Below are 26,494 nucleotides of genomic sequence, written 5' to 3' on the forward strand. Positions count from 1 at the left end.
CTATAATAATTTGTTAGAAGTAACCAGACCCAATTCGGACTGTAAAAATCAAGATATAATCACAAAGTAGTAAAGCAGTGCAGAAGAAGCAGTTGCTTTCTGAGTGCTTAGAATACGAAGTTATTTACACAACATTTCAGAGGTGCATCATAATATCTCTGAACAGGTCAATTAGAAAACATCTCCATTTCTTGAAGCATTTCTTTCACAGGGCAATGAGACATTTGTTTCAAACAGGAATAATGAGAAGGTAATGGGAGGTGAGTGGAAGAGTACGATTAGACGAGGTGAAAATGCACTGGTCAAGCATTTTTTTTAGCTTATTTAGCGATTGCACTGGAATATTCAATGATTTTACACTTTTAAATACTGACATTTGAACTTTGCAGATCTTTTCTAAATAGGATAAGATCCACAACAATTATACAAACAGGGATCATAGGGATTCGTCCCAACGGCCAACACTTGAGACAGTGCAGTGGTTCCCTTGTCAGAACTGGATGGAAGAGGTATCCAACTGTTGAGGTGGGGACTTGAATCCACAAATTCAGAGTACTGCTTAAACCGAGCTATTCCTGGACTCCCCTACTGGGTGTGAGGGTTGGAGGGGGGAGGGGTATATACATATATTGAGTGAAAGAGAGAGAAAAACATGAGAAATTAAAGAATCAGTTATAGATACCACGTTTATTGCATTATTTGGACAAGCCAATCACATTAAATATTTAATTGCACTTGAAAAATAAGACGGGGGGAGAGAAAAGGCAGCATATGTAAGAATATTAATACATTTCCATGATAGATTTCAGTCCATCAGTTTAAATATGTGCAAGAACGTCCACCAACTCCTCACGGATACTGAAGGCATGAAAGTAAGTAATCAAGTAATGAGAAAGCACCATGTTTCACTTCAAGTTACATTGCAATTAATTTGAATTTTTGACATTTATGGTTAATAAGCCTTCCTGCCTATTTCACATTAAACTGGGACACCTGGGCTAAAACAGGAACAGCAACCATTTTGAAAAAACAAACTTTAAAAGAGTCCAGCCCTTTTAGAAAAGTAACAAAAAGCATAGCATTACATTAGCATAATACTCCATTCATTACAAATTGTGACAGCAGCATATGAATTACATATATTATTAAGGAGTCTTCAACTCCTGAGATGGCATGGGTCAAACCTTCATTCTGAAACTGATGGGATAGGGTGGACCCAAATTAGCTGGTAGGGTAACGGGGCTATGTCACAATGCGTTTGCATTTTCTGTTTAATACAAAGTACCTGTACATTAATATAAAGGAGAGACAGCACAAACAAAAGCAAGGGGCAAATAAAACAAAAATAAGGTTAAACTAGTGGAGAGGGTTGTGAATGGGGTAATATATAAAGTTATAAATGATCTCAAGTGCCAAAAAGGCCAACTACATCACGCAACTCAGAGCCCTGAGCAAACTTCTGATCTTCCAACAGAAAGAAATAATAGTTGCACAACAATTTTTGCCACCAAAAGGAAGGGAAGGGTTTGGAATGTCACTAAAATGGTAAAGGTTAAAGTACCACCTGAAAAATATAGTCACATGATCATTTTACTGGCTCCCTTTTCCATAACAATGATGAAGGGGTCACACATCTGACCTTCACAACAAGACCAAATTCCATCTAGTTCACTTCCTACCTTATCCTGCTACAATGAACTATTGATAATCATAGCAATCAATCTGCATTATTGGAGTGTGCAGCAGACCAAGACATGTGGTGAGGAAAGCCCCCAGTGGCAGACAGCTTTGGGTACCATAGGTATAAACTAATCTCATCGCCAAGCATCGCCTGCCCCCTTCCCTGTGAGGCAACATGCGCCACATGCCACATCTCAAAATTATTCATTACATTACAAATTATTCAGTTACTAAAAAGTATATTTCAGAGTGCAATCTAACCAATCTTTTCACTCTTGTCCAGTTTAATGCTTCCCTGTATCGTATGCAAAGGCACAAAAGTACAGCAACCAGCAAATCAACATTACTTAAAAGTTTAAAAAGCAGACACACAATCACTTTGTTTCAATTTTCATTTCATTACAGTCTGCTCCAAAAAGTTAAAAATCACAACACCAGGTTATAGTCCAACAGTTCATTTGGAAGCACAAGCTTTCGGAGCATTGCTCCTTCATCAGGAGGTTGTGCACTATAAGATCTCCATATTAGTTTAAGATAAAATAAACCTGTTGGACTGTAAATTGGTGTTGTGTGATTTTTTAAATTTTGTACACCCCAGTCCAACACCAGCATCTCCAAATCATGCTCCAAAAAGGATTAGGTATGCATTAAAATGATGAGATGCAGGACTGCTTTCTGAATCATATCACATTAAAACACTTCACCACCCAGAACAACACAGCACTTGTATTCATATTTAAGGCATTCGACTTTCTCCCCTTTTTTCACCGAAATTTCCCCTGGCTCAATTCATCCCCACTCCTCCAAGGCAGGCTATGAACCTCTCTCCCCTTAACTTTAAAACGAGCAGAAATGAAACAATTTGGGGTGTGTGTGTGTGTGTGTGTGTTCGGGAAGCTGGTTGAGTTCTCTTCTCCACTAGATATATTAAAGCATAGATGGAGTGTTGCAAATGGGAACATGGAAGTAAGCCCCTGTTCAGTCTCTCATCCCCCAAATAGTATTATCCAGTTGAGGGACTCACAATGGAGTGCTGGCCTGCTTAGTAACGGAATCTCCCCATCTTAAGCGAGGTAGGAAGTTTCTCTGCAAATGCAGCTTATTACTAGTCCAATCCTGCATTGTCTAGACGGAGACCCCATTCAAATTGACAATAAAAGGCAAGATAAGGCATAAGGCAATTTTAAAAAAAATAAAGCAGACCAGTTACAACACTATGTACACAATGAAAATAAAAAGCACAAGAAATGCACAATTGAGTCCACTAACTTCTAGCAGAGAGACTGGTTAATATTTCAGCTCAGCTCATCAGAACCAAAAGAATACTGAAGGTTTCCTGATTAATTTCACCTTGTTCTTTTAACACCATTGAAAACACTGAAATGGTTCGGGGTAAATGGTCGGTGCAATTCTGGACAGTCAACACTGCAAGCTTCAGCTGAGAATTCTGCAGGGAATACTGGATCGAGTGTTGATTTTAAATTGGAGACTGATATATCATTTATTAACTAAAGTTACTAAGTGTTGTGAGGCCAAGATATATGGAGTCAAGTCACAAATTAATCTGGCCAGGCTTGAAGGGCTGAATGGCCTCCTCTTCTTATATTCCAATGTAAACATAACATAGTCTTGCTCAGTAGGCTGGTTGCTGCAAGGCATTAATCAAACATCACAATAAATCAAAAACAAAATCAAACCTTGAGATAATGTTGAACCATAGCAGTTGTTTAGCTGCATCAGGATGTACCAAATGAACAACTGGTCCTGATCAATAACTAATTACCAAGGGGCATTGGAGAAGACAGAGTTGTAACACATTGGACTGAGGTGGGATATGTTTACCATTGAAACCAGGGACTGGTTTCTACTGCATGAAATGAAAATTCAGATTGATATGGTGAGAGGAAATTAAGTTGTACAGAGAGACATGGCAAGGTTTTGCATCTCATTAGATGTTTGAGTGAAATAGGTGGAATACTGAGCACCCTGGTTTGCATTTGGTTAACAGCAACACAACATCTTGGGATGGATCAGGGCTGTATAAAGGCATTGCAATCAAGGAAATCAAGACACACAAAAATGGTGTTCATTAAACTGAAGATTCAGGTGAGACTTTACAGAGGTGCACATCTGTGCAATCTTAGAAATGCCATGGCAAAAGGACAAGAGGGCATAGAATCACGGGCTGCAAAGGGTAAGCTTTAGTGGACAGAAACCAGGCAAAAGTGTAAGGAAGCTAGAGGCAGGGGGAAAGCAACAGCTGGAATAGGTAGGTATGGGAGATGAATGAAGCCAGGATATGGAACTTCTTCAAGTAATCACCGAATTCCCAAACCTGGATTCATAGATTGCAGGTTTCCCACCAAGCCTGGAGTCTCCATTCTACATTATAGACAGGTTTCTCACATCTGATGAATAGTTGAAAAGGCCTGCTCTTAATGGTGCTTGCTTGATAATCCAAGCTCAGAAAATCAGATGAAAGTAGCAGCAACTTCAAACATGTTCAGAGACATATCGACACAACCCACACAAAACCAAACATAGGGAGACAGACACTATGTTGTGAAGATGGTATGGGTTGTTGCCTTTGATTAATCGGATAAGCTGATCTCCCATCAGGCAATCGTGACATAATAGGTAACTCTTTCAGCCATTTATGCCTGTACTGTCTCTTTGAAAGAGCAATACAATCACTGCACTTCACCCTCATTTCTCCATAGCTTTGCAAATCCTTTTCCTTCAAGTATAGATGCACAGTCCCCTTTAGAAAAGTAATGTTAGTAGAGAATTCCAGATCATAGCAGTTTGCTGAGAAAATAAATACTACTTGTCGTCTTTTGGCTTTTTTGCTAATTTTTCTTCAGTTAGTCACCTTATTAGAACTATGAAGGGCTCTGGCCCGAAACGTCGAATTTCCTGTTCCTTGGATGCTGCCTAACCTGCTGTGCTTTAACCAGCAACACATTTTCAGCTTATTAGAACTATAGCAGCATACAGTAGAGAAGAGGCCCTTTAGCCCATCAAGTCTGTACTGCCAGGGGAATGGTTTCTTTTCTCATTTTTGTCACAATTTTGGACCCATTCCAATGAGAAAAAAGTCACTGATTAGTTGAAGACTCATATTTTGTTCGGGGGGGGGGGGTGGGGTTGCAGTGATTAGGAGCACCCCTGGAGCTGCACTGTTACATAAGGTACATTCATTGACCAAACCAAGCTGTCAGAAAACAGTGGTTGGATTTTGATCCTTTCTGCTGGAGCTCTGGTGGGTCACCATCAAGTCAGAGATGTAAAGTACTCAGAGACATCTTCAAAGGGAAATCTTTGTTTAGTCAATTCCCAAACCCCTGCTCCCTTAACCCTTCACACTCCTCCCCCCAGCCCAGATTGTAGCAAATACTCTTTGCAGTCTGTATTTTGGGGTTGGGGAAGATTACAGTGGCCAACGGCTGAAGTCTTCCTCCTGACAGCGATACCCCAGCCATCAAGAACTGGAGCTTCAGATTGGGAAACCAGCAAATGGAATCCACATGTCACCTGTTCCCAGGTGTCCAGAATACTGCTTTCCAGACTGCAAAAGAAACAGAAGAGAGACCACAGCATCATCACAATTTGGAATTCAATGGTTCTGAGTGCAAACACAGTCCTTCTGCATTCTCCCACACAGATAGGATGAACCGCTAATCGATTTTAAGCACAGAGGAATGGTTAGAGGGAGAGAGCCCGTGCACTTTTCGCGCTCGCTTGTGCCCTCTGGATCACAGCTTGACACTTCTCCCGTTTAGACAGCCTGTTGTTCTCAAAGATGCCCTCATTTCTTGGGTGCCCATGTGAACCATCAGGAAACATCAACAATCCTGAGAGGAAGGCAAAGAATGTCAAATACTTTATTTAGACATGCAGGCACAAGGTTTAAAAAAAATAATTAAAACTCTGCAGCTTAGCATCATAGGAACACTTCAGGGCTCTTCAGCCCTCAAGTCTGTCCCACTATTCGTTATTATCATAGTTGATCTGTATCCTAACTGCACTTACAGGTCTACACTCCATATTACTCAACATCCTTGAATGAACAAAAGAAACACTATTAACTCCAGATTTAAAACTATTAACTGGACTAGCATCTACTCCTTTGTGCAGGAGAGTTCCACATTTGGATCACCTACTGCATGAAGAATTGTTTCCCAACTTCACTCCTAAATCGCTCATCTAATTTTCAAGGTCATATTTCCTGGTGTTACACTTGACCAAAGAAGAGAGATTGCACAGACTGGGATTATTTTCCTTACAGCAGAGGAGATTGACAGGGGACATGATTGAGATGTATGAAATTGAGGGCACAGATGAGGTTATACAGGCAGAATCATTTCCCCTTGGAGGGATCAATGACTTTGGGGGGAATATCGATTTAAAGTAAGGGGCAGAAGGTTTCAAGGAGATGTGTGAAAAAGCTTTTTCACCCAGGGGGTGATGGGAATCTGGAACTCTGCCCGCAGGGGTGGTAGAGGCAGGAACCCCTGTAACATTTAAGTAGAATTTAGAAGTACGCTTGCAATGTCAAAGCATACAAGGCTGAGGCCAAGTGCTGGAAAATGGATTTCAAATAGTTAGATAGCTGTTTAACTGGCACCAACGTAATGATCTTTATAACTCTAAAGAACACCGTTCAGTGCTTCTTGAACAAGGAACCTTTCGCCCACAGAGGCACTGCCTTGTAAGATTATCAGAAAGCACCACCAGCTCCCAACAAATCAAACATCCAATTAAGTACCCAATTTCTTGCCCAACTCCACCCTTCATTATCCCACCAAGGGTAAGGCTGATGCAAAATCACTACATTAGTGAAGACAACTCTTTAAAATACTGGAAATCTGAACTAAGAGAAAATATTGAAAATTCTGAGCAGATATTTAACAGCATGTACGGAGAGTGAAAGAAGTGATGTTTCAGATCAATGATGACCCTTCATCACCACTGATGGATCATTGACCTGAAACATCAACACACAAACTAGGAGCAAGAGCAGGCCATTTGGCCTTTCAAGTCTCCGCCACCATTTAATAGTGTCTCAGTGCCACATTCCGTTTAATATCTTTAAAATGTAGAAATTTCTTTATCTGTTATTAACTATGTTTCCCTCAAAGATATAACCAGATGTGCTACTTCCAGCATTTTTTGTGTTTTTATGCTGTTAGCTAGAGGTGGGTTGAGTGGAGGCTTCTTTACTAAATATTTTTCAAATATAGCTCAAAATGTTAATGGGGTGGATCACTTCTTACCATATCCTTCAACACGTCCATTTTTAAATTCTCCTTCAAACTTCATCCCATCACAGCGAGTGAAGACACCAACTCCTTGGAACTTCCCCTGTACAAACTCACCTTCATATCTGACAACAGAAACAGCAATAGCGAACATGAGAAAAGGAGGAAGTAGACAGCTGTTCCACGACTGGTCTTTCTTCAGCCTTTCATTTGTAATGGCGTTTGTAAAGTACTTTTGTAAAGTAAAGTACCTTTGCTACAAATTATTACAGTCCAACAGTCAGGTTGTATTCCCCCATTCCACGCATTCCCCAGCCCATCAGGTATTCTAAAACCTGTATCTTCTTTGTGTTTTTTAAAACTGTGGGCTGAAATGAGAAAGAACTGTTTTGAAAACCAAGGATATATAGGGCTGGCTCTGTGAAAGTAAGTAATTTTATGTGTGTTATGAATAATTTGTGTAGTTGTAGGCTCCAGCAATGTACAGATGAACCGGAGCTGATGATTTTTCTTAAACAGCTGGTTGGACTAGGAACCATTTACAGGCAGTTCCCTGGTTACGATTGGGTCCCATTCTGGAGTCTGTTTGCAAGTTGGAATGTAATGCAGGACAATGGAAAACAGCTGTTCAGGAGTACAGCAAACATTCATACACTGGGTCTTTAACATTAAAACGTGTGGCATCATGTCATAAGTACGAGTGCTCACAAGTCAGATGTTCAAAAAAATGGGGAGTCCTTGTATTAATGACAAAGGTCCTCTGCCTGCCAACAACCACATGATCGGTCGTCAGGTAGCTGAACCACTTACACTCAGTGTAACACAGAGAGGAGCGAGGGCAGACCAGAGGAGAAACCAGCAGATCTGCAGCAGCCAAAATTCACTCACTCTCTCTCAGCTCTTTGCAGTAAGCCACCGTAAATCTGAAGAAAACTTCCCCTCAATAAATGCTCCAAGTTCTGAATTTGAATTGGCTAAGTAACAGACATCCCACAAGTGAACCAGCCACACCATTTCTTTTGTAAGCAAGTAGAAGGCATTTGGAAATAGGAAGATCAAGGAGAAACCTTTAGAATCAACCCAACAGATCTTGGGATCAAAGACTATAGAAATGTTTTCCCAATGTTTTTCTCAGCCCATGTACTGTTTTTCCCTGTTTATGTCTGCCTGCCTGTCCTTGTGGAAGAGGGAGCTGATAAGGGGTTCAGAATTTTAATTTGTAGCGTTTATTTAAGATAGTATCTGTTATAAACAGCGATTTGCTACAAGTACAGAAAACCAGTCCATGCTTTCTAATAATTCAGGTCACAAAATCAGGTAATTTGAAAGCACAAACTTTCAAAGTGCAGCTCCTTCATCAGGCGGAGTTACCTTGAGATTTCAATTAAACTTCTTGGACTATAACTTGGAATCACATGACTTCTGACCCAGTCCAGCACTGGCACCTCCACATGAGAAAATCAGGTGGTTTGCGGATTTTGTGCATTACTTGTAAAAGCTTTAACTTCTGTGATTGTACCAAGAATAGTGAGGCTTGATTTCCAGTGCACTACCCCAGTGAGTCGTGACAAAATAAAATTACGTAGAAATTATAGCACAGAAATGGATCGTTCAGTTAACTGGTTGATCTCAGTGTTTATGCTCTATACAAATATCTTTCCATCCTATTTCTTCTTTCCCTTTCAATGTGTTTCTAATCCTTTCTTACTGTTGTACTTACCCAGCTTCCTCCTAAATTAGTCCATGCCACGCACCTCAATCACATTATCAGCATTCTTTGGGTAAGGAAGTTTCAACTGAATTTGCAATTGGATTTACTGTAGTGATGAGAGAGGGGGCATTAGAAGGAGGTTAGTAATGTCACTGGACTACTAGTCCTGAACCTCAGTCACAGAGTCATAGGGATGTACAGCATGGGAGTAGACCCTTTGATCCAATTCGTCCACACCGACCAGATATCCTAAAATTATTCTAGTCCCTTTGCCAGCATTTGGCCATATCTCTCCAAACCCTTCTTATTCATATACCCATCCAGATGCCTCTTAAAATGTTGAAATTATACCAGCCAGTATCACTTCCTCTGGCAGCTCATTCCATACACGTACCACCCTCTTCATGAATACTCCTTCAGGTCCATTTAATATCTTTCCCCTCTCTCCCTCAACCTATGTCCTCTAATTTTGGATTCCCTCGCCCTCAAGAAAAGACCTTGTCTATGTATCCTATCCATGCCCCTAATGATTTTATAAACTTCTATAAGGTCACCCCTCAGCCACCAACGATCCAGTGAAAACAGCCCCAACCTATTCAGCCTCTCCCTATAGCTCAAACCTGGCAAAATCCTTGTAAATCTTTTCTGATGCCTTTCAAGTTTCACAACATCCTTCCTAAAGCAGCGAGACCAGAATTGCACGTAATATTCTAAAAGTGTCCTAACCAATGTCCTGTACAGCTGCAACATGACCTCCCAACTCCTATACTCAATGGAACGGTCTGGAGACAGAGCAAATCTTATCGCGGCAGCTGGCGAAATTTAAAACTTAATTTAGTAAGTCTGGAATTTGTGACTATAAAATTAACATAAATCATTGATTCTTGACCGCTCTTTGCAATGGCCTACAAAACCACTCAATTCAAAGCCAAGTAGGGATGGGCAACAAGAGACCAACTTTCATGGGTCTGGGTGTCAATCATAATGGTGTGGGTGGCTTGTTACACTAAAGGTGTTATATAAGTGCAAGTTGATATCTACAAACCCCCTATTTCGGGAATCTCAAATTGAAACAGCACTATCTCAAGACCTGTCTCAATATTAAGGATCTTTATTCTTAAGGTTTTCTCTGCCTGGTATGAATTGACATCCGGTTTTTAAAATAAAAATTCATCCACGGAATGCAAGTGTCACTGACTGGGCTAGCATTTATTGGCCATATCTAGTTGCCTTTGAATCGAGAGCCTTGTTAGGCCAATTAAAGGCATTTAAGACTGCTATGAGTCTGGAGTTACATGCAGACCAAACCAGCTAATGACAGCAGTTTTCTTTCCCCAAAAAGGACATTAGTGAGCCAGCTAGATTTTTTTTTTAAAACCACATTGACAACAGTTACATAGTCATCATTAGACATTAAGTTCCAGATTTTTATTCAGTCCAAATTCCACCATCTGCCATGCTAGGGTTTGAAGCAAGGTTACCACTTGAAACCAGAAAATTAGTTGGGTTTCTGGATTACTAGCCCAGTGACAAAACCGTTCCACCATTGTATTTCCACCATTGCCAGATTGGCCTTGTTCTGTGGGGATTTGCTGTGCGCAAATGTGCTGCTGGGTTTCCCATAACAGTTTCCATAATTCAGAAATAGCTGTTAAGCACTTAAGACAGGCGAAGTGCCAAGTGCTATATAAATGCAAGTCCATTTTGATGCCACTGGAAGATGTCTGATGCAAAATCCATGTCCAGATGGAGCTGAGCACAAAGGATGCATTTACTGTTCAAAACTGTACTATACAATGCAGCAGCACCCACTGGCAATAAGGGGAACAACAACACAGGCACAGCCAACTACTTCTACCTCAACACTTAGATGAGCGATCCATTACAGATAGAGACAGAAGTGAGAATACCAACTCACTTTGAACACTACACAGAGGTGTGGTTATTAATTTTTTTTAAAAAAAGTTCAGAAGCCAACAATCCGAATTGTAAATTTCAGAGCACAAATCAGTTCCAAGAGTTGCTAGGTACCTACATTCAAATCTATCCAGCAATATGGGATGGGATGGGCTTATTGCAAATGGACAATAGGTCACTCGGGACAACTTGGGATTCACTGAAGAGGAGCTCAAAGGTTTCCGTGAGTACGAGTGGCGGGGGGGGGGGGTGACAGACACAGAGAGATTGCATGTGTGTGTGTTAGGTTAAGCTGTGTTGCTTTTGCTGTCTGAAGGGCCTTTATAGCGCTGTACTGTTCTATGTTCTACTGTGCTGCTGAATGCTAAACACACACAGGTCAATGCAAGGATTGCTCCCGAAATTGTCTGGAAAAATTCACTGACTCAAAGAAAATGTTTTTTCTGTATATTGAGTAGAGTGAAATGCTGAGATGCCTCTCCAATTACAACTGAGTTTCTTCTGTTTCTGACAAGTTCACTAGTGATCTTGAACTTACCAGCAGCAAACTTGTGATTGAAAGAACTGTGAGCAGTTTGGGAAGTCACTGAGTGAGGCACCAGGAAGCACCCTACGTCAGAGGTCTGTGTGGGTGAGACCTGGAGCCAGACACAGTTGCTGAGGTGGGGCAGGAACAATAGAGCTGAAAATGTGTTGCTGGAAAAGCGCAGCAGGTCAGGCAGCATTCAAGGAACAGGACATTCAACGTTTCGGGCATAAGCCCTGAACAATAGAAAGCTAACACAGATGTGGGGATTTTTGCCTGGATGACCTTTGGCCAAAGCGGGAGTTCTGTCTGCTTTGGTCACAGATGGAGGCCAGTGTCAGCCAGAATAGGGAACAGGTCAAACCAGGAAGCAGCTACAAAGAAGAGAGAGGATGGTTTTAAAGCTGTCAGAGGAATACTCAACTAACTAGATCCAAGAAAATTTTAAATCACTGAGATAATCAATTCTTTACAAAAGAATGTAGAATCTCTAGTTTAGGGCAGCTAACTTCAAAAGCTACTATACTTGGAATCCATTACATTTGTTTTCCCATTATAATGAGCACTATCAATTATTAAATTTAAATTAGAAATTTAGATTGGAGATACAGTAACTGCCTAATTAAAATGTTCAGCCACGTGTATTTGTTGTGATCTTAGTCTACAGAAAGGATGTTTAGGATGATGGATTTTCATGTGGAGAAATGCCTCAGTTATTTTGAAAAATAAATTTAATTTAAACCGGATACCTTGTAACAACTGAAACAATATGAAGTCCAGAAAATTTATGCTTTCCTTGTGTGTTGTGGCTTTAAGTTTAATGTGGTGCTGGAAATGCACAGCAGGTCAGGCAGCATCTGAGGAGCAGGAAAATTGATGTTTCGGGCAAAAGCCCATCATCAGGAATGAAGGCAGGGAGCATCTGGAGTGGAGAGATAAATGGGAGGGGAGTAGAGCTGGGGAGAAGGTAGCCAAGCATATATAAGGGTGGATAAGGGTGAGGCTGAAAGTGATAGGTCAGGGAGGGGGGTGGAGTGGATAGATGGGAAGAAAGATTGGCAGGTAGGACAGGTCATGAGGATGGTGCTGAGCTAGAAGGTTGGAACTGGGGTAAGGTGGGGGGAGGGGAAATGAGGAAATTGGTGAAATCCACCAACGCCTCATCTTCATCATGGACAACCAATCCCTCTACATCTCCATCCGCCATGACCAGGGCCTCCAAGCCCTCCGTTTCTTCCTCTCCCGATGTCCCCAACAGTACCCAAGGTGGACTTCATTAGTTTCCTTATTTCCACTCCCCCCACCTTACCCCAATTCCAACCTTCCAGCTCAGCACCATCCTCATGGCTTGTCCTACTCTCCTCTCTGATCTATCACATTCATCCCCATCCCCATCCACCTATTGTACTCTTGGCTACCTTCTCCCAGCTCCATCCCCCTCCCATTTATCCCTCCACCCCGGAGGCTCCCTGCCTTCATTCCTGAAGGACTTTTGCCCAAAACATTGATTTACCTGCTCCTCGGATGCTGCCTGACCTGCTGTGCCTTTCCAACACCACTCTAATCTAGACTCTGATCTCCCGCATCTGCAGTCCTCACTTTTGACCACTTTAAGTTCAATGGAGAATCGAAAGATTAATTTAATTTTGCCTGTGAGAATCCAAATATGTTAACACAAATACGGAAGGTATTGTTAATACATGACATCAACTCATAAATGTTTTACTGAGAATTAGAAAACAGCCCCAAAAATAAAAGCCTGTTCTTGAAAATTAAAAAGTAGTCTTTTCAGAAAATCTCAAAAACAGCTCTTGAAAAAAATTATCTTAATCACTGGTAATGCGGTGAGGAAAACAGGACCACATGGATTCTGAGGTACAGTGTGAAGTCAAGAGCAGTTGGATGGCTCGCTGTTTTAAACGTTGAAGAATTTTAACAATTACGAGGCAGCTAATTGTTGAAGTTGCACCTCTGGAGAGGTCTTGAAGGCTATGGGGGCTCAGGAGAAGCTGTTTGCCACCAATAATTCAGAGAAACTGAGAAAGAGAATGAAGAAAATCCATAAGCAGTATTTGATTTGTTAAACTGAACCAGATTATAGCTCATTAAACAAAACCCAGGAATAGTTTCAACTTGGTGAAAAATGAGAAATACATAAATGAATAATTAAATACTGGTGTGCAGTTTTCAGAGGCTACATGGAAGAGGGGGTGTGTGACCAGAACAGGAACAGTCATGAAGGCAGTCCATGCCAGAGTGGCTACTAAAGAGGGAGTTGCAAAACCAAAATGACAAAAGTAAAGAATTGAGATTCCTTATCAAGTTTAAGGTGATTTGATATTCCACCACGTCATTAATACCTGGGGAGAATTGTTTCGAAATCTGTGTCTTGATTACATTTGCTATCTGTCTGCTCTGTTAATGTTACTCTATCACTCAATCTATTACTCATATTTACTACACGTTAATTCTGGGTGTCGGAAATGTGGATTGTAGATTATATTATCATTCTAACATTGCAGAGTACAGTTTATAGTTGTTCATTAAAAACTGCGAATTTTGAGTCTGACAGAAATCAGACAAAGGTCCTTGAGTAATATAAAGGAAGCAGGAAAGAATTTAAACAAAGAATATGGAGGACTACAAGGGGCCACGAAGTTGGCAAGTCAGAGTCATAGGGATGTACAGCATGGAAACCGACCCTTCAGTCCAACCCGTCCATGCCGACCAGATATCCCAACCCAATCTAGTCCCACCTGCCAGCACCCGGCCCATATCCCTCCAAACCCTTCCTATTCATATACCCATCCAAATGCCTCTTAAAATGTTGCAATTGTACCAGCCTCCAACACTTCCTCTGGCAGCTCATTCCATACATGTACCACCCTCTGCGTGAAAAAGTTGCCCCTTAGGTCTCTTTTATATCTTTTCCCTCTCACCATAAACCTATGCCCTCTCATTCTGGGCTCCCCCAACCCAGGGAAAAGACTTTGCCTATTTATCCTATCGATGCCCCTCAAAATTTTGTAAACCTCTATTAGGTCACCCCTCAGCCTCCGACGCTCCAGAAAAAACAGCCCCAGCTTGTTCAGGCACTCCTTATAGCTCAAACCCTCCAATCCTGGCAACATCCTTGTAAATCTTTTCTGAACCCTTTCAAGTTTCACAACATCTTTCCGATAAGAAGGAGACCAGAATTGCTCGCAATATTCCAACAGTGGCCAAACCAATGTCCTGTATGGCTGCAACATGACCTCCCAACTCCTGTACTCAATACTCTGACCAACAAAGGAAAGCATACCAAACGCCTTCTTCACTATCCTAACCCAAAGGCATTTTATATGTACATTAGGAACAAGGAAGATAGCTAGGGAAAGGGAAGGTCCACTCAAGTACAAAGCAAAGGAATTTATGATGGAGCTAGAGGCAGTAGGAAAGGTCCTTAATGAATACTTCACATATTCACCAAGGAGAAGGACATGGATGATGGAGGACATGTCGATATTAAGAAAATGATGCTGCTGGGTGTCTTTAAAAATGTAAAAACAGTTAAATTCCTGGGTCCTGTTACTAAGGGAGGCAAGGGAGGAGATCACTGGGGCCTTGACAGAGATCTTTGTATTCTTTTTAGCCACAGTTGAGGTCCCAGAAGACTGGAGATGAGCCAATGTTGTTCCTTTGTTTACATACCGGCAACAGGGATAACTTAGGAAATTATAGGCTTAGATTAGTGGTAGTGAGCTTCTTGGAGAAGATTCTTAGGGACAGGAATTACTCACATTTGGAAAGGAACAGACTAATTCAGGAGTCAGCATGGCTTTGTTGGGGGGGGGGGGGTGGCACGCAGGGGGATCTTGATTCACAAATTTGAGTTTTTTGAAGTTAGGAAGATAACAATGAGGGTAGGACAGTGAACATTGTTTCCATAGACTTTACTAAAGCATTTGACAGGTCCTTCATGGTAGAATCGACTTTTCGGGCATGAGCCCTTCTTCCCGGCCCGCAGCGCTTTTCCAGCAACACATTTTCAGCTCTGATCTCCAGCATCTGCAGTCCTCACTTTCTCCTAGGTCCTTCATGGTAAGCTGGTCTAGAAGATTAAGTCACTTGGGATCCAAGCAAGTTGGTAAGTTAGGTACAAAACTGGCTTGATCATAGAAGACAGAAGGAAGGTATTTGTGAAGGGATATTGTTTTGACTGGAGGTCAGTGACAACTGGTGTTTCATAAAGATCAGTGCTAGCACCTCTGTTGTTTGTAATATATATACAAAATATATTAAAATGTAGGTGTTGATTACTAAATTTGCTACAAATTTGTAAAATGGAAATAAAAGTTGGTGGAATTGTGGATAGTGAAGAAGGTTGTCAAAGGATACAGTAGGATACAGATTGTTGGGCAAAGAAATGGCAGATGGGAGTTTAATCTGAACAAGTGTTAGCTGATCCGTTTTGGGAGCTCAAATGCAAGAGAAAAGTGTACAGTCAATGGCAGGATCCTCAGAAGCACTGATATACAGAAGGATCTTGGGGTGCAAGTCCAAGGTGCCCTGAAAACGTGGCAACTATGTGAATAAGATGGTAAAGAAGATGTAATGGCATTTTTGCTTCATTGGTCAGGGCACAGAGAACAGATGTTGGTAAGTCATGTTGCAGCTGTATAAAACTTTATAGTTAGGCAACATTTGGAATATTGTGTGCAGTTTTGGTTAACATACTATAGGAAGTTAAAAATCACATAGCACCAGGTTATAGTCCAACAGGTTTAATTGGAAGTACTAGCTTTCAGAGCGCTGCTCCTTCATCAAGTAGTGCTCCAAAAGCTAGTACTTCAAAACAAACTGTTGGACGATAACTGGGTGGATAATAACCTGGTTTTGTGAGATTTTTAAACTTTGTCCACCCCAGTCCAACACTGGCACTTACACCGATAGGAAGGTTATGGAGGTTTTGGAGAGTGTGTAAAAAGAGATTTCCCAGGATGTTGCCTGGATTGCAATCAATGAGCCGTAAGGAGAAGCTGGACAAATTTGGATTATTTTTGCTCGTGCATCGAAGGCTGAAAGACAACCTGCTAGAAATATATAAAATTATGGAGAGGCACCAATAGAATGGATAGTCGGAGTCTTTTACCCAGGGTGGAAATGTTAATTAATAGGGGGAGTAGGTTTAAGGTGAGGGGGCTGAAAATGTGTTGCTGGTTAAAGCGCAGCAGGTCAGGCAGCATCCAAGGAACAGGAAATTCAACATTTCGGGCACAAGCCCTTCATCAAAACGTTGAATTTCCTGTTCCTTGGATGCTGCCTGACCTGCTGCGCTTTAACCAGCAACACATTTTCAGCTCTGATCTCCAGCATCTGCAGTCCTCACTTTTTACTTAAGGTGAGGGGGGAAAAGTTTAAAAAGGAGATGTACGAAGTAAGTTTTTTTTATGCAGAGCGTGTGACTCTATGGTAGGTGCATGGAAAGCACTGCCAGGGGAGGTGGTAGAAGCAGATACAACAGCAACGTTTAAGATATAGACAAACACACGAATAGGCAGGGAATAGAGGGATACAGACCATGTGCAGGCAAATAGGATTAATTTAGAAAGGCATCATGGTCTGTATGGACATGGTGGGCCAAGGCTCTGTTCCTGCGCTGTACTGTTCCATGTTTCTACATTTATTATCTTTGGGAAGGACCTTGCATCTCTTGCTTTAATATGAAGCAAGACAAAGTTATTGAATCTGGTCAGATCATATTAATTTGGTAGTCTGGTCAGGTATTGCAACAATGTGTACCCTAAACAAACACTGGCTAGCTGAAGACAGCTCTTGATGAAATAGTCACAAACTGGAGGGGCACAGTTAGAGAAATAAGCATTGGTCGTAATTCATCTTTCTGATGAGACTCACTCATGTGCATATAAATGATCCGATAAAGCGCTTGAAGAGCAGCAGGGGAATTCTCCCAGTCGTCCTGCATATAATTTATCCCACACCCAATAGCTAAAGATAGATGATCTCATCACATTGTACTTGTGGGATCTTGATACACTCAAATTAGCTTCCACCATTCCTACACTCCAACAACTATAATTGAAAAAGTATTTTATTTGCTGTAAGTTGCTTTTGGACTTGCTGAGGTTTTGAAAGATGGTGTATAAATACAAGTTAATCCATGTATTATTTGAAATTTGCTGGCAGAGCTAGGAAACCAACTGTGTTTTCGGAGTCTTCTGCCTGGACTGCACTGCCTAAAGGATAGGGACATGATGAATATTTGGACTTGAGCTTACCTTGAGCCATCAGGGAAGAGCAGCATTCCACGGCCACTGAACAGGCCGTTCTCAAACTGGCCCATGTAGCTGCTGCCATCTGCAAACCTCAGCTGCCCAATCCCGTGCCGACGACCTGGTACAATGGAAGGGTCAAGGTCACAGTGTAAATGACTCTATAGAAGATTACAGTCAATCCACAGTGGTTAGGCATCTAATGGGTGAATGACCATGCATGTGCCTGGAACTCACCAGTTTCAAACCTTTTGAGTGATGACCTTCATTGGGGAAACATTTGGTAAGTACCACAATGACCTCAACAGGCCATCCATAGCCCATCAAGAACGTTATGGAATACTCTTGCTTGGATGGGTGCAGCTGCAACAGCTGTCAGGAAGATTGACACTAATGGTGCCAAAGCAGATTGTTTGATTGGCATCAAATTAAACAACTTAAAATATTCACTCCCCCCACCCCTGATGGGAGTAGTATGTATCACATCCAAGACGGCTCTGCAGCAACTTTCCAAAGCCTCTTCAGCAGCACCTTTCCAGCCACTACCACCTAGAAGGCTTTGGACAAGTGAATAGTGTTGAAATGTCAGCTAAGACACACTTCAGTGCAGATAATCGCCTAATGCTTGCTGTTCAATTTCAAGCCGACACATTTGGCTGAATTACTGAAGGGTGCTCTTCATACCTACACACTTACATCCAGATGCGAGAGTCTTTAAGAAAGGAGATGTGTCGAGGGAGGGAATGACAAGCAAAGATCGTCAACGGTAGAGGCCAAACACAAAATTCCACAAAACATGTTCCTTGTCTCTCCACAATAATCTAGTTGTTGCTGGGAGACATATTTTACCAAATGGGACCCGATCACTGTACATGATGGAAAACTGAAGAATTTAAGCAAATATAGTTCAATATTGTGCTGGCATATTTTGCACAAAACACATATTTTATTCATCCATCATTCCTATGCTTGCAGTAGTGTTGGTTAAAATCAAGGTATTGTTTAACATTTACCTCAGGCTCAAATCCCTTCTAGGCCTCACCCCTATATAGGAACATTGTCCAGCTATATAACCTTACAAAAATAGAAATTACTGGAAAAGCTCAGCAGGTCTGGCAGCATCTGTGAAGAGAAATCACATTAATATTTTGGACAGGGTGATCCTTCCTCAGGACGGATGGATGAATGATGGAAGAATGAGATATATGTGGCATACAAAGTATACGTGCACAATATTGAACTGTATAACCTTACTAGATCTCTGTTCTCCTCCAATTATGATTTTCATTGTTCCACTACTGAAGGCCTTTTGTTGCCTAAGTCCCAAACATGGAATTCCATTTAGCCTCTTACCTAAGTTATGAAGGCCCTTTTTAAAAACTTAATTCTTAGAACAAGTTCTTGGTCATATGTCCCAGCATTAAAAGTCAAATTTTGTTTCATAACGTTCCTTTGAAGTACCTTTGGAAATGTAATGATGGTGCTATATAAATGCAACTAATGTAGTAGTTGTAGTCAGAGTCATAGAGGTTTACCGCACAGAGAAAGGCTCTTTGGTCCACACACAGTCTGTGTCAGTCAAATGCAAACACAAACTATTTTAATCTCATTTTTCAGTACTTGATCCATAGCCTTGTATGCTTTGGCATCACAAGTACACATTCAAATACCTCTTAAGCATTATGTGGATTTCTGCTTCTCCCATCCTTTTAGGCGTCAATTCGAGATTCCCACAACCCTCTGGTTGAAAATATTTTTCCTTGCGTCCCCTCTTAGTTTTATCCAAATTCCCCATCCTTTACTGATCAAAAAGTTTATTCAACATCAATACAGTACATCAGAGTCATAATTGCAGCTCTCAAGGTATAACAATGGCCGTGACCTACTATACTACAGCAGCTTAAGGTGAATCATGTGGAAAGGTGACTTCCCAATCCAATGCATATTATACAACTGGAGTTACAATCTTTGTCGCATCCTTATATGTCAGTTATGGCTCAGACACTCCTGTATGCTACTGGGGAAGCTTTGCACTGATACAAGATGTTAACCTGAGACACTATTTGCCCTTTGAAGAACAGGAGAGTTCTCCCCAATGTCCTGGCTAACATTTATCGCTCAAAACAACATAACTGAAATAGATTGCCCATTTATCTATCTCATTCTTGTTTATGGGAACTTCCTATCCATACATTGGCTACCAAATTTCCTACACTGCAATAGTTGTTAGGAGACTTTGGAACGTACTTAATTAGCCATTTAGCACTTTGGAAGGCATTACGTAAGTTTGCACCTTCAACATGGCCACACTTAGTTTTACTTATAGGTTCATTCGACATGGAAACAGACCCTTTGGTCCAACCAGTCCACACCGACCATGTTCCCAAAATAGTTCCACATGCTCGCATGGTTGATCTTTATCGCAGTTCTGTAATTTCCTCTAATTCTTTCCCCCAACCCATGTCTTTTGGTCATTTGATTGGAGTTCTGTACGTTTACCATATAGACCCTTCCCCATAGGCAAACTGCTCAGCAGCACCCCCCATAACCTTCCAATCTTTGACTGTCATACTAACCCCTTTTAATCTCCTTTTAACTCCTGATGCATCGCAAATAATTTAACAATTAAAAAATGTACTGTACAAGCGTGCCAACATCCTTGTGACCGGAGTAAAATACCAAGGAATATCCACAGAATCTGGATAAATAGCCTCAGTCACACTTTGCAGGCCGTACAATAGCAGAGTGTACAAGAAAAAAACCAGACTCACCCTCTTTCCACTCCCCGTGATACTCCTCACCACTCGAGTAGGTGAAAGTTCCTTTGGTCAGCGTCATGCTCCAATCTAATGGGAGGAGGAAAGAAAAGCCATTCCTGTGAGTAACCAGCTTGAAGATCCACACCCAACTCATGGTCTATTCTGCTCTCAGCCTGTTATGTAGTAGGAAAGTAACAAACTGGCCTCAACTGTCATGGTTTTAAGAGTTGAAAATTTCAAATACAAAACCAGTTCCACGTCATGCAGTTTTTAAAAGAAAAATCAAATCAAAGTCAGCATAAATGACACATCACAAGTTGCTTTTGAGAAACACTTCAGGGCAGAGTCCACGATGGTGTTGCCAACACATTAGGGTGGAAGAATAGTTATCTGGATGATCTTTAACAAAAGGCAGTCTTCAGGATTAGGTCGTCAGATCTGGTCAGTCATAGGGTCAGGTGGTTGTCCAACAGGTTTCAGGATTTTTCAGCCTGTTTGGAGGAGCACGAGTGCAGATGAGGTAACTAATCATGAAACGGTGGTACAGGATGCTATTTAACTGAGGGGAGCAATTAAAATGGAGTGGGAATAGGGGATAGTGCAATAACAGGATCAATACAGTTCGCTGCAGCAAAAAGGGAGACTCCAGACAGCTGTATTGCAAGCTTGATGCCAGGCTTTGGGACATTGCTCAGGACTGGAGAGGAATGTATTGTGGGAGAAGGATGTCATTGTTCATGCCGTAAGAGCATAGCGATGGTGAACTGTCTTTTTGAACAGCTGCAGTCCCTGTGATGTAGAGACACCCACAACACTATTTGTGGTGCTGGTGGTGGGGGCAGAGTTCTTAGATTTTAATCCCCCCAGTATCTGCTGTCTTTGTTTTCTAGGTGGTAGAAGTTGCAGGTTCGGAAGATGCTGTTGAAAATGAAAAAAGAAGGTACTAGAGAAGGATTAATTGAATTTAAGAATACAGTAATGCATTACGGCACTCACTATAAAGCCAGTATTATTATTAGATAATACCGGACCTATGGGTTTAAAATAAGTTCAAACACTGCATTTCCACCTGCTTATCACTTGAGGGAGCTCTCTTCCATAATGCTCAAAAGGCGTTTGGGGACAAAAAACAATAGATCACAAAGCATTTTGTCCCTCCTCAGGACATTCTAAAATGCTCATCACTCATCCTACCAAAATCAAAGAAAATAAGCAGAACATCACCTCATTTTCTGCAGTGAGTTCTGTGATGTTGAAATTTTTACTGCCTTCCATACGCTGGTCTGCAATCGTGACTTTAAAACAGATATCCTCAGCTGTTCCTCAAATAATCCTTAGCTATGTGAGGAACTGGACAGTATGGGATGCCCTGATGGAGCGGCTGTCATCAAGATTTCTCATCTTGAGCAAGTTCCTCATGTTTACTAACATCTATTTTGCTTTATGTTTCAGGATCACTTTGAAGGGTGGCGCAGTGACTCACACTGCTGCCTCACAGCACCAAGAACCCAGATTCAATTCCAGCCTTGGGTGACTTTGTGGAATTGAATATTCTCCCTGTGTCTGGGTCATATTTTGCCACAGTCCAAAAGATATTCAAGTTAAGTGGATTGGCCATGGCAAATGCAGGATGACAGGAATAGTGTAATGGGCCAAGTCGGAGTGAGATGCTCTTTGGAGAGTTGGTACAGACTCAATGGGCTGAATAGCTTCTTTCTACCATGTAGTGGTTCTAGTCGCTATATCTTTTTCACTGACAAGAAAAATCTCTTTCTAGTTGTCAACATGTGAGAAAATGTCTGCGCAGATGTTCTCACAACAATAGTGGAGGAAAATGTTCTTAAATACAACCATGTGGACAGACATGCTCCAGTTTGGTATAACCCATTTCATGTATTGTTTTTGAGACACCTCAGATTATAGAAGATTCTGTACCAGAATCACAAATCTGTATCACACCACATCTTCCTGAGTGCAAATCAACAATGTGTTCTTTCCCACATTAAAGATAATAGAGTGGCACAGTGCATGTGGGTGTGGCCAGAATTAAGAATAAAAAATATAAAATCATAGGACTTTGCATCAAATGAATAACAAGATGGCAAGGTAGGCAGTCTTCAGGCTCCTAAGCCTGTCCACTCCAGACTAGTTGCTTCCTCCCCACTTTGTTTTCTTTCTGTTTCTACATCTTCTTCCTCGCCGCAGCCACAGAGGTGGTGACATTGTGGAGGAGGGCTGCTGCAGCGAGACTCTTGGTGACGCAGGAGCCTGGCCTGGCAGTAGATTAGATTAGACTTACAGTGTGGAAACAGGCCCTTCGGCCCAACAAGTCCACACCGACCCGCCGAAGCGCAACCCACCCATACCCCTACATTTACCCCTTACCTAACACTACGGGCAATTTAGCTTGGCCAATTCACCTGACCCGCACATCTTTGGACTGTGGGAGGAAACCGGAGCACCCGGAGGAAACCCACGCAGACACGGGGAGATCGTGCAAACTCCACACAGTCAGTCGCCTGAGTCGGGAATTGAACCCGGGTCTACAGGCGCTGTGAGGCAGCAGTGCTAACCACTGTGCCACCGTGCCGCCCACCGTAGGCCAAGAATTCCTGGCTGTGGCACGTCCAGAATGAATACTCCAGGCATCAGCAAGGGGGTGGATGAAATGGTGGTGGATGAACTGCTGGTGGTGTGATAGGCCTAGAGCAGGGACTTCAGATGTTGGCGAGGTGGCAGTAGCAGCAGAGCCAAGGGCTCCTGATAACAGGGAGAGTGTGGGTCCAGCACAAGATCAGACATTGGCGCCCTGTTGATGAGGTGGGCCCAACAGCAAAGTGATGGCACCTGAAAAGTGGCAACTCTGATGTTGGTGGGTCTGGTGCAGGTGGCAGAGGGGTGGCAACCTAGGTGAGCTGGTTCAGGTCTCATGGCGGAGGCAGCAGAATGAAGATGGCCTCTCTTTTAGCTACACCTTTTTATTCTTAATCAATTCAAAATGGCACTAGGTTGTTGCGATAGTTCAAGCTTTTCAATGTATTTCTTGTGCTATTCATTGCAGAGTACAAGCGACAAGAAATCATCTTTCATATTATTACCCATTCCTAATTACCCTCAAGAAAATGCTGGCTATGCTGCCGGTCTTCCAGAGCAAGGAGTCAACCATGAGCAGTGTTGCAGACTGGTACATTCCAAGATCCTGGACAACGTGCTGACGGATGCAGTCTATTTATGGTATGTAGACCAACAATGCTGTTAGGGAGGGAGTTCCAGGGCTTTGATCCAGTGACACTTAAAGAACAGTAAAATAGGATGCTGTGTGGCTTGATAGGAAAGTTGAGAGATGGGGTAGATCAGGGCTCTGGGAGAGCTGCAGTACATTGTCAGTATAATATGCTGGTTGTGGGGCATGTAATTGGTGAATGCTTACAGGAAACGTGTTCTTGCCAAGGAAGGATATGATGGCCCCCAGGTGTAGTCGATGTTTGTCATAGCATGCGCCCCAGAGAACAGACCATAGAATGCAGAGACCTGTATCGTGGAGCTGCTCAGGGTGAACCTTGACAAAAACCACCACGTTTCTCTAGATTTTCTTTACAAAAGCAGATTCCAGAAGATGGTAGGTGGCAGTCTCTATTGTATCCCATAGCCAGTTCGAGGGCAGCATATAGCAGGCATATATGAAGGATCTCACAGGTACTGCTCTTCTAACTGGTCAGGTGGATATCTTGGTACTTGTTGGAAAGTTCTAGTGATGAGACATTCTGCCAAATGACTTTGACAGTCTGTTCAGGGAATAACCTGACAGGATCCCAAACTAATAAACCAGAGACACATATTCAAATCCATCACAGTAAATCAGAATTGCATCAATTCTAATTCTGGAATATCTCAGCTGTGGTGACCATGAAACTATTGGACTATTGTTAAAACATAAGAGGTTCCCTAATGTCCTTTAAGGAAGAAAACCAGCTGCCCTTACCTGGTGTGGCCAATTGATTCCCAAAATATCTATGCTCCTCAAATTCCACCATAAGCATCCCTAATTTTAAATCACTAGACTGTTAATGATCACACCTTCCAATTTCAAGACTCCAGGTTTTGGATTTCCATCCCTAAACCTCTACCTCTCCACTTGATTTGTCTCCATTTGTATATAAAATGTTAAGACAGTTCCTAAAAATTCTCTCTCTGCCCAAGTCAAATATTTCTTCACATGGCTTTTGTAGTATTTTGTTCTATTAAAAACCATGTCTGTAAAATGCTTGAGAATGCCTTATTATTGAGGCACTATACAATTACAAACAGAAAGCACTAGGTAAACTCCCTGGCAGCATATGTGGTTGTTAACTTAAATTTGAGAAGATAACTTAAGGAAATAAATAATTAATGTTGGCCTTGCCGGCCACTCTCATATTCTATGAATGATTTTTTAACAACATAATAATTATAAACAAAAGACAATTCAGTGCTGAATGATTGCCAAGACTCTCCTCAATCAAAATTCTACATCATAAAGTTCAAAAAGTACTTTCTTGGCTGCAAAGCACTTTCAGGATAGTGAAAAGTGCTACATAAATGCAAGTCTTTCTTTCTGGCTCCCAGGATAAGCTTGGTATCTCTGAACTAATGAACTCTGCCAATGGTGCAGCACTGTTCAAAGCCTTAGATAATGCCATCACATCAACATTCTGTCACCACAGTAGATGCTGAAACACTTTCGTTTTGCAACAAGGTTTTTAAATGCAACTTAAAATTAAATGTTGGATGATCCCATAGGATCACCTGCCAACACACTGGTGAGGTGGAGGGGTGGGTAAAACAAATCATTCTTAATCACTAACTACAACAGTCAACAAACATTTTGCAACCCGACTCCACGTAGCAACTAGAAAAATAACTTGCATTGCTCATTCCATATACCTTTCAGAATAACTAAGTGCTTCGCAGCTAATGTGATACTGTTTAGAAGTGTAGTCACTGTTATGAATCATGGCAGCCAACTGGCACACTGCAAGCTCCTAAAAACAACGTAATAATATCTAGACCATTTATTTTAGATGTTGGTGGAGGAATAAATATTGACTCAACACACCAGGGAAAACTCCATGCTCTTCATTCAATCAGTGCAATGCAATCTTTTACACTTGCTGAGGACATGTTGGGTCTCCTTTTCAATGCCACATCTGAACGATGTCACCTCTAATGGCACAACAGTCCCTCTATACTGCACTGGGAATGTGATCTTTCATATGTGTTCAGATCTCTGTATTGGGGATTGCACCCACAACCTTACCTCAGATGTGAAAAGGACTACTCACTGATTCTCAGTTATCACCTCAAGATATCCACAGTAGAAGAATGCCACACTCCATCCCTGATCTGAGATCAGAGAGAAATTAACTGGGTGAAAATGGGGGGAGAAGGGGGATGCAGAAATTGCTTCTATTTATTGGTTCTTCTGGAAAATGAATACTTGAGTGCACACATCTGGACAGGGACATGATCAGGTTTATAATACATTGTTCTATGTAGCTAAATATCCAATATGCATTCATTATCCAATCTTACTCATCAAAGATGGGCAACCAGCATCCCCTCAAACAGTAAACACCGCATGTCCTTATTTTTAAACTGATACCACAGATGTAAAAATAAGTGAATTGAGTATAAATTTGGACTTGGCAATAATGTGCAGGAGGACAAGTTCTGAATGACCTACCAGCTGAAAATCCAAATTCAGAGAGAAGGGAAATAAAGCAAATATAACAAAAAGAAACACCAATGATGAAAATGAATAACCTTTAAAGTTTTTTTTTAAATGCCTACTCACCCTGCAGTGTTAAACAGCCTGTGGATCATGCAACAGGGAGCCAGGTTTAAATTGATGAATATTCAGCTCCCAGGCCCTGCCTGAGTCAGACATGTCCTCCTGACATAGACCCCTCACCCCTCAACAACGCGCTTCTTCATTGGTTCCCTGCCCATCACTGGCTCCGTTACCCTTGGCAACGGCCTTGGATACTGCTGGCCGCCATCACTGTGAGGGGCACAAGCCTCATTTATTTATTGTACATTTATTTATCGGTGCACATCAACAGTAATTTATGTCGATTTAAATTACTTTAATATATACAACGTACTGGCGAAACGGTGATGCCCTCAATTGAGTTTTGTTGTTTAAAACAATGTAATTATTCAAGACGTCCATGTTTGTGCGTGGCATAATTCAGTGGCCCTGTAAGTTTAATTTGATTGATTGATTGATTTTTGCTAACGCGAAGTTATTGAGTTGCGTTCTGAAGAAGTGTGCCTGAACTCGAAGCATTAATTCTGTTTCTCAATTCATAGATGCTGCCAGACCTACT

At 41.6% G+C, this 26,494-nt stretch overlaps 1 protein-coding gene across 1 annotated transcript; it reads right to left on the minus strand.

The window, feature by feature from the left end:
- Positions 1-691: 691 nt before the first annotated feature.
- On the minus strand, positions 692-26,053 carry morn4 (MORN repeat containing 4). The gene is made up of 5 exons (XM_060842488.1): positions 25,960-26,053; positions 20,139-20,213; positions 17,374-17,488; positions 6,957-7,066; positions 692-5,534 (listed from the first exon to the last, which is right to left on the minus strand). Exons 2-5 carry the CDS (start codon positions 20,203-20,205, stop codon positions 5,386-5,388), a joined length of 441 nt encoding a protein of 146 aa, XP_060698471.1. The 5' UTR covers positions 20,206-20,213; positions 25,960-26,053; the 3' UTR covers positions 692-5,385.
- Between the last annotated feature and the right edge of the window lie 441 nt (positions 26,054-26,494).

The sequence above is a fragment of the Hemiscyllium ocellatum genome, chromosome 22 (genome assembly GCF_020745735.1).
Source record: "Hemiscyllium ocellatum isolate sHemOce1 chromosome 22, sHemOce1.pat.X.cur, whole genome shotgun sequence".
In the NCBI taxonomy this organism is placed as follows: Eukaryota; Metazoa; Chordata; class Chondrichthyes; order Orectolobiformes; family Hemiscylliidae; genus Hemiscyllium; species Hemiscyllium ocellatum.

What these genes read in the sequence shown, in the direction of transcription:
- morn4 (XM_060842488.1), bottom strand. Translation starts at nt 20,205, where the DNA reads ATGACGCTGACCAAAGGAACTTTCACCTACTCGAGTGGTGAGGAGTAT. An exon ending in TCACGGGGAGTGGAAAGAGG is followed by an intron (nt 17,489 to 20,138) that starts GTGAGTCTGGTT and finishes CCATTGTACCAG; the next exon opens with GTCGTCGGCACGGGATTGGG. An exon ending in CTCTTCCCTGATGGCTCAAG is followed by an intron (nt 7,067 to 17,373) that starts GTAAGCTCAAGT and finishes TTCTGTTGTCAG; the next exon opens with ATATGAAGGTGAGTTTGTAC.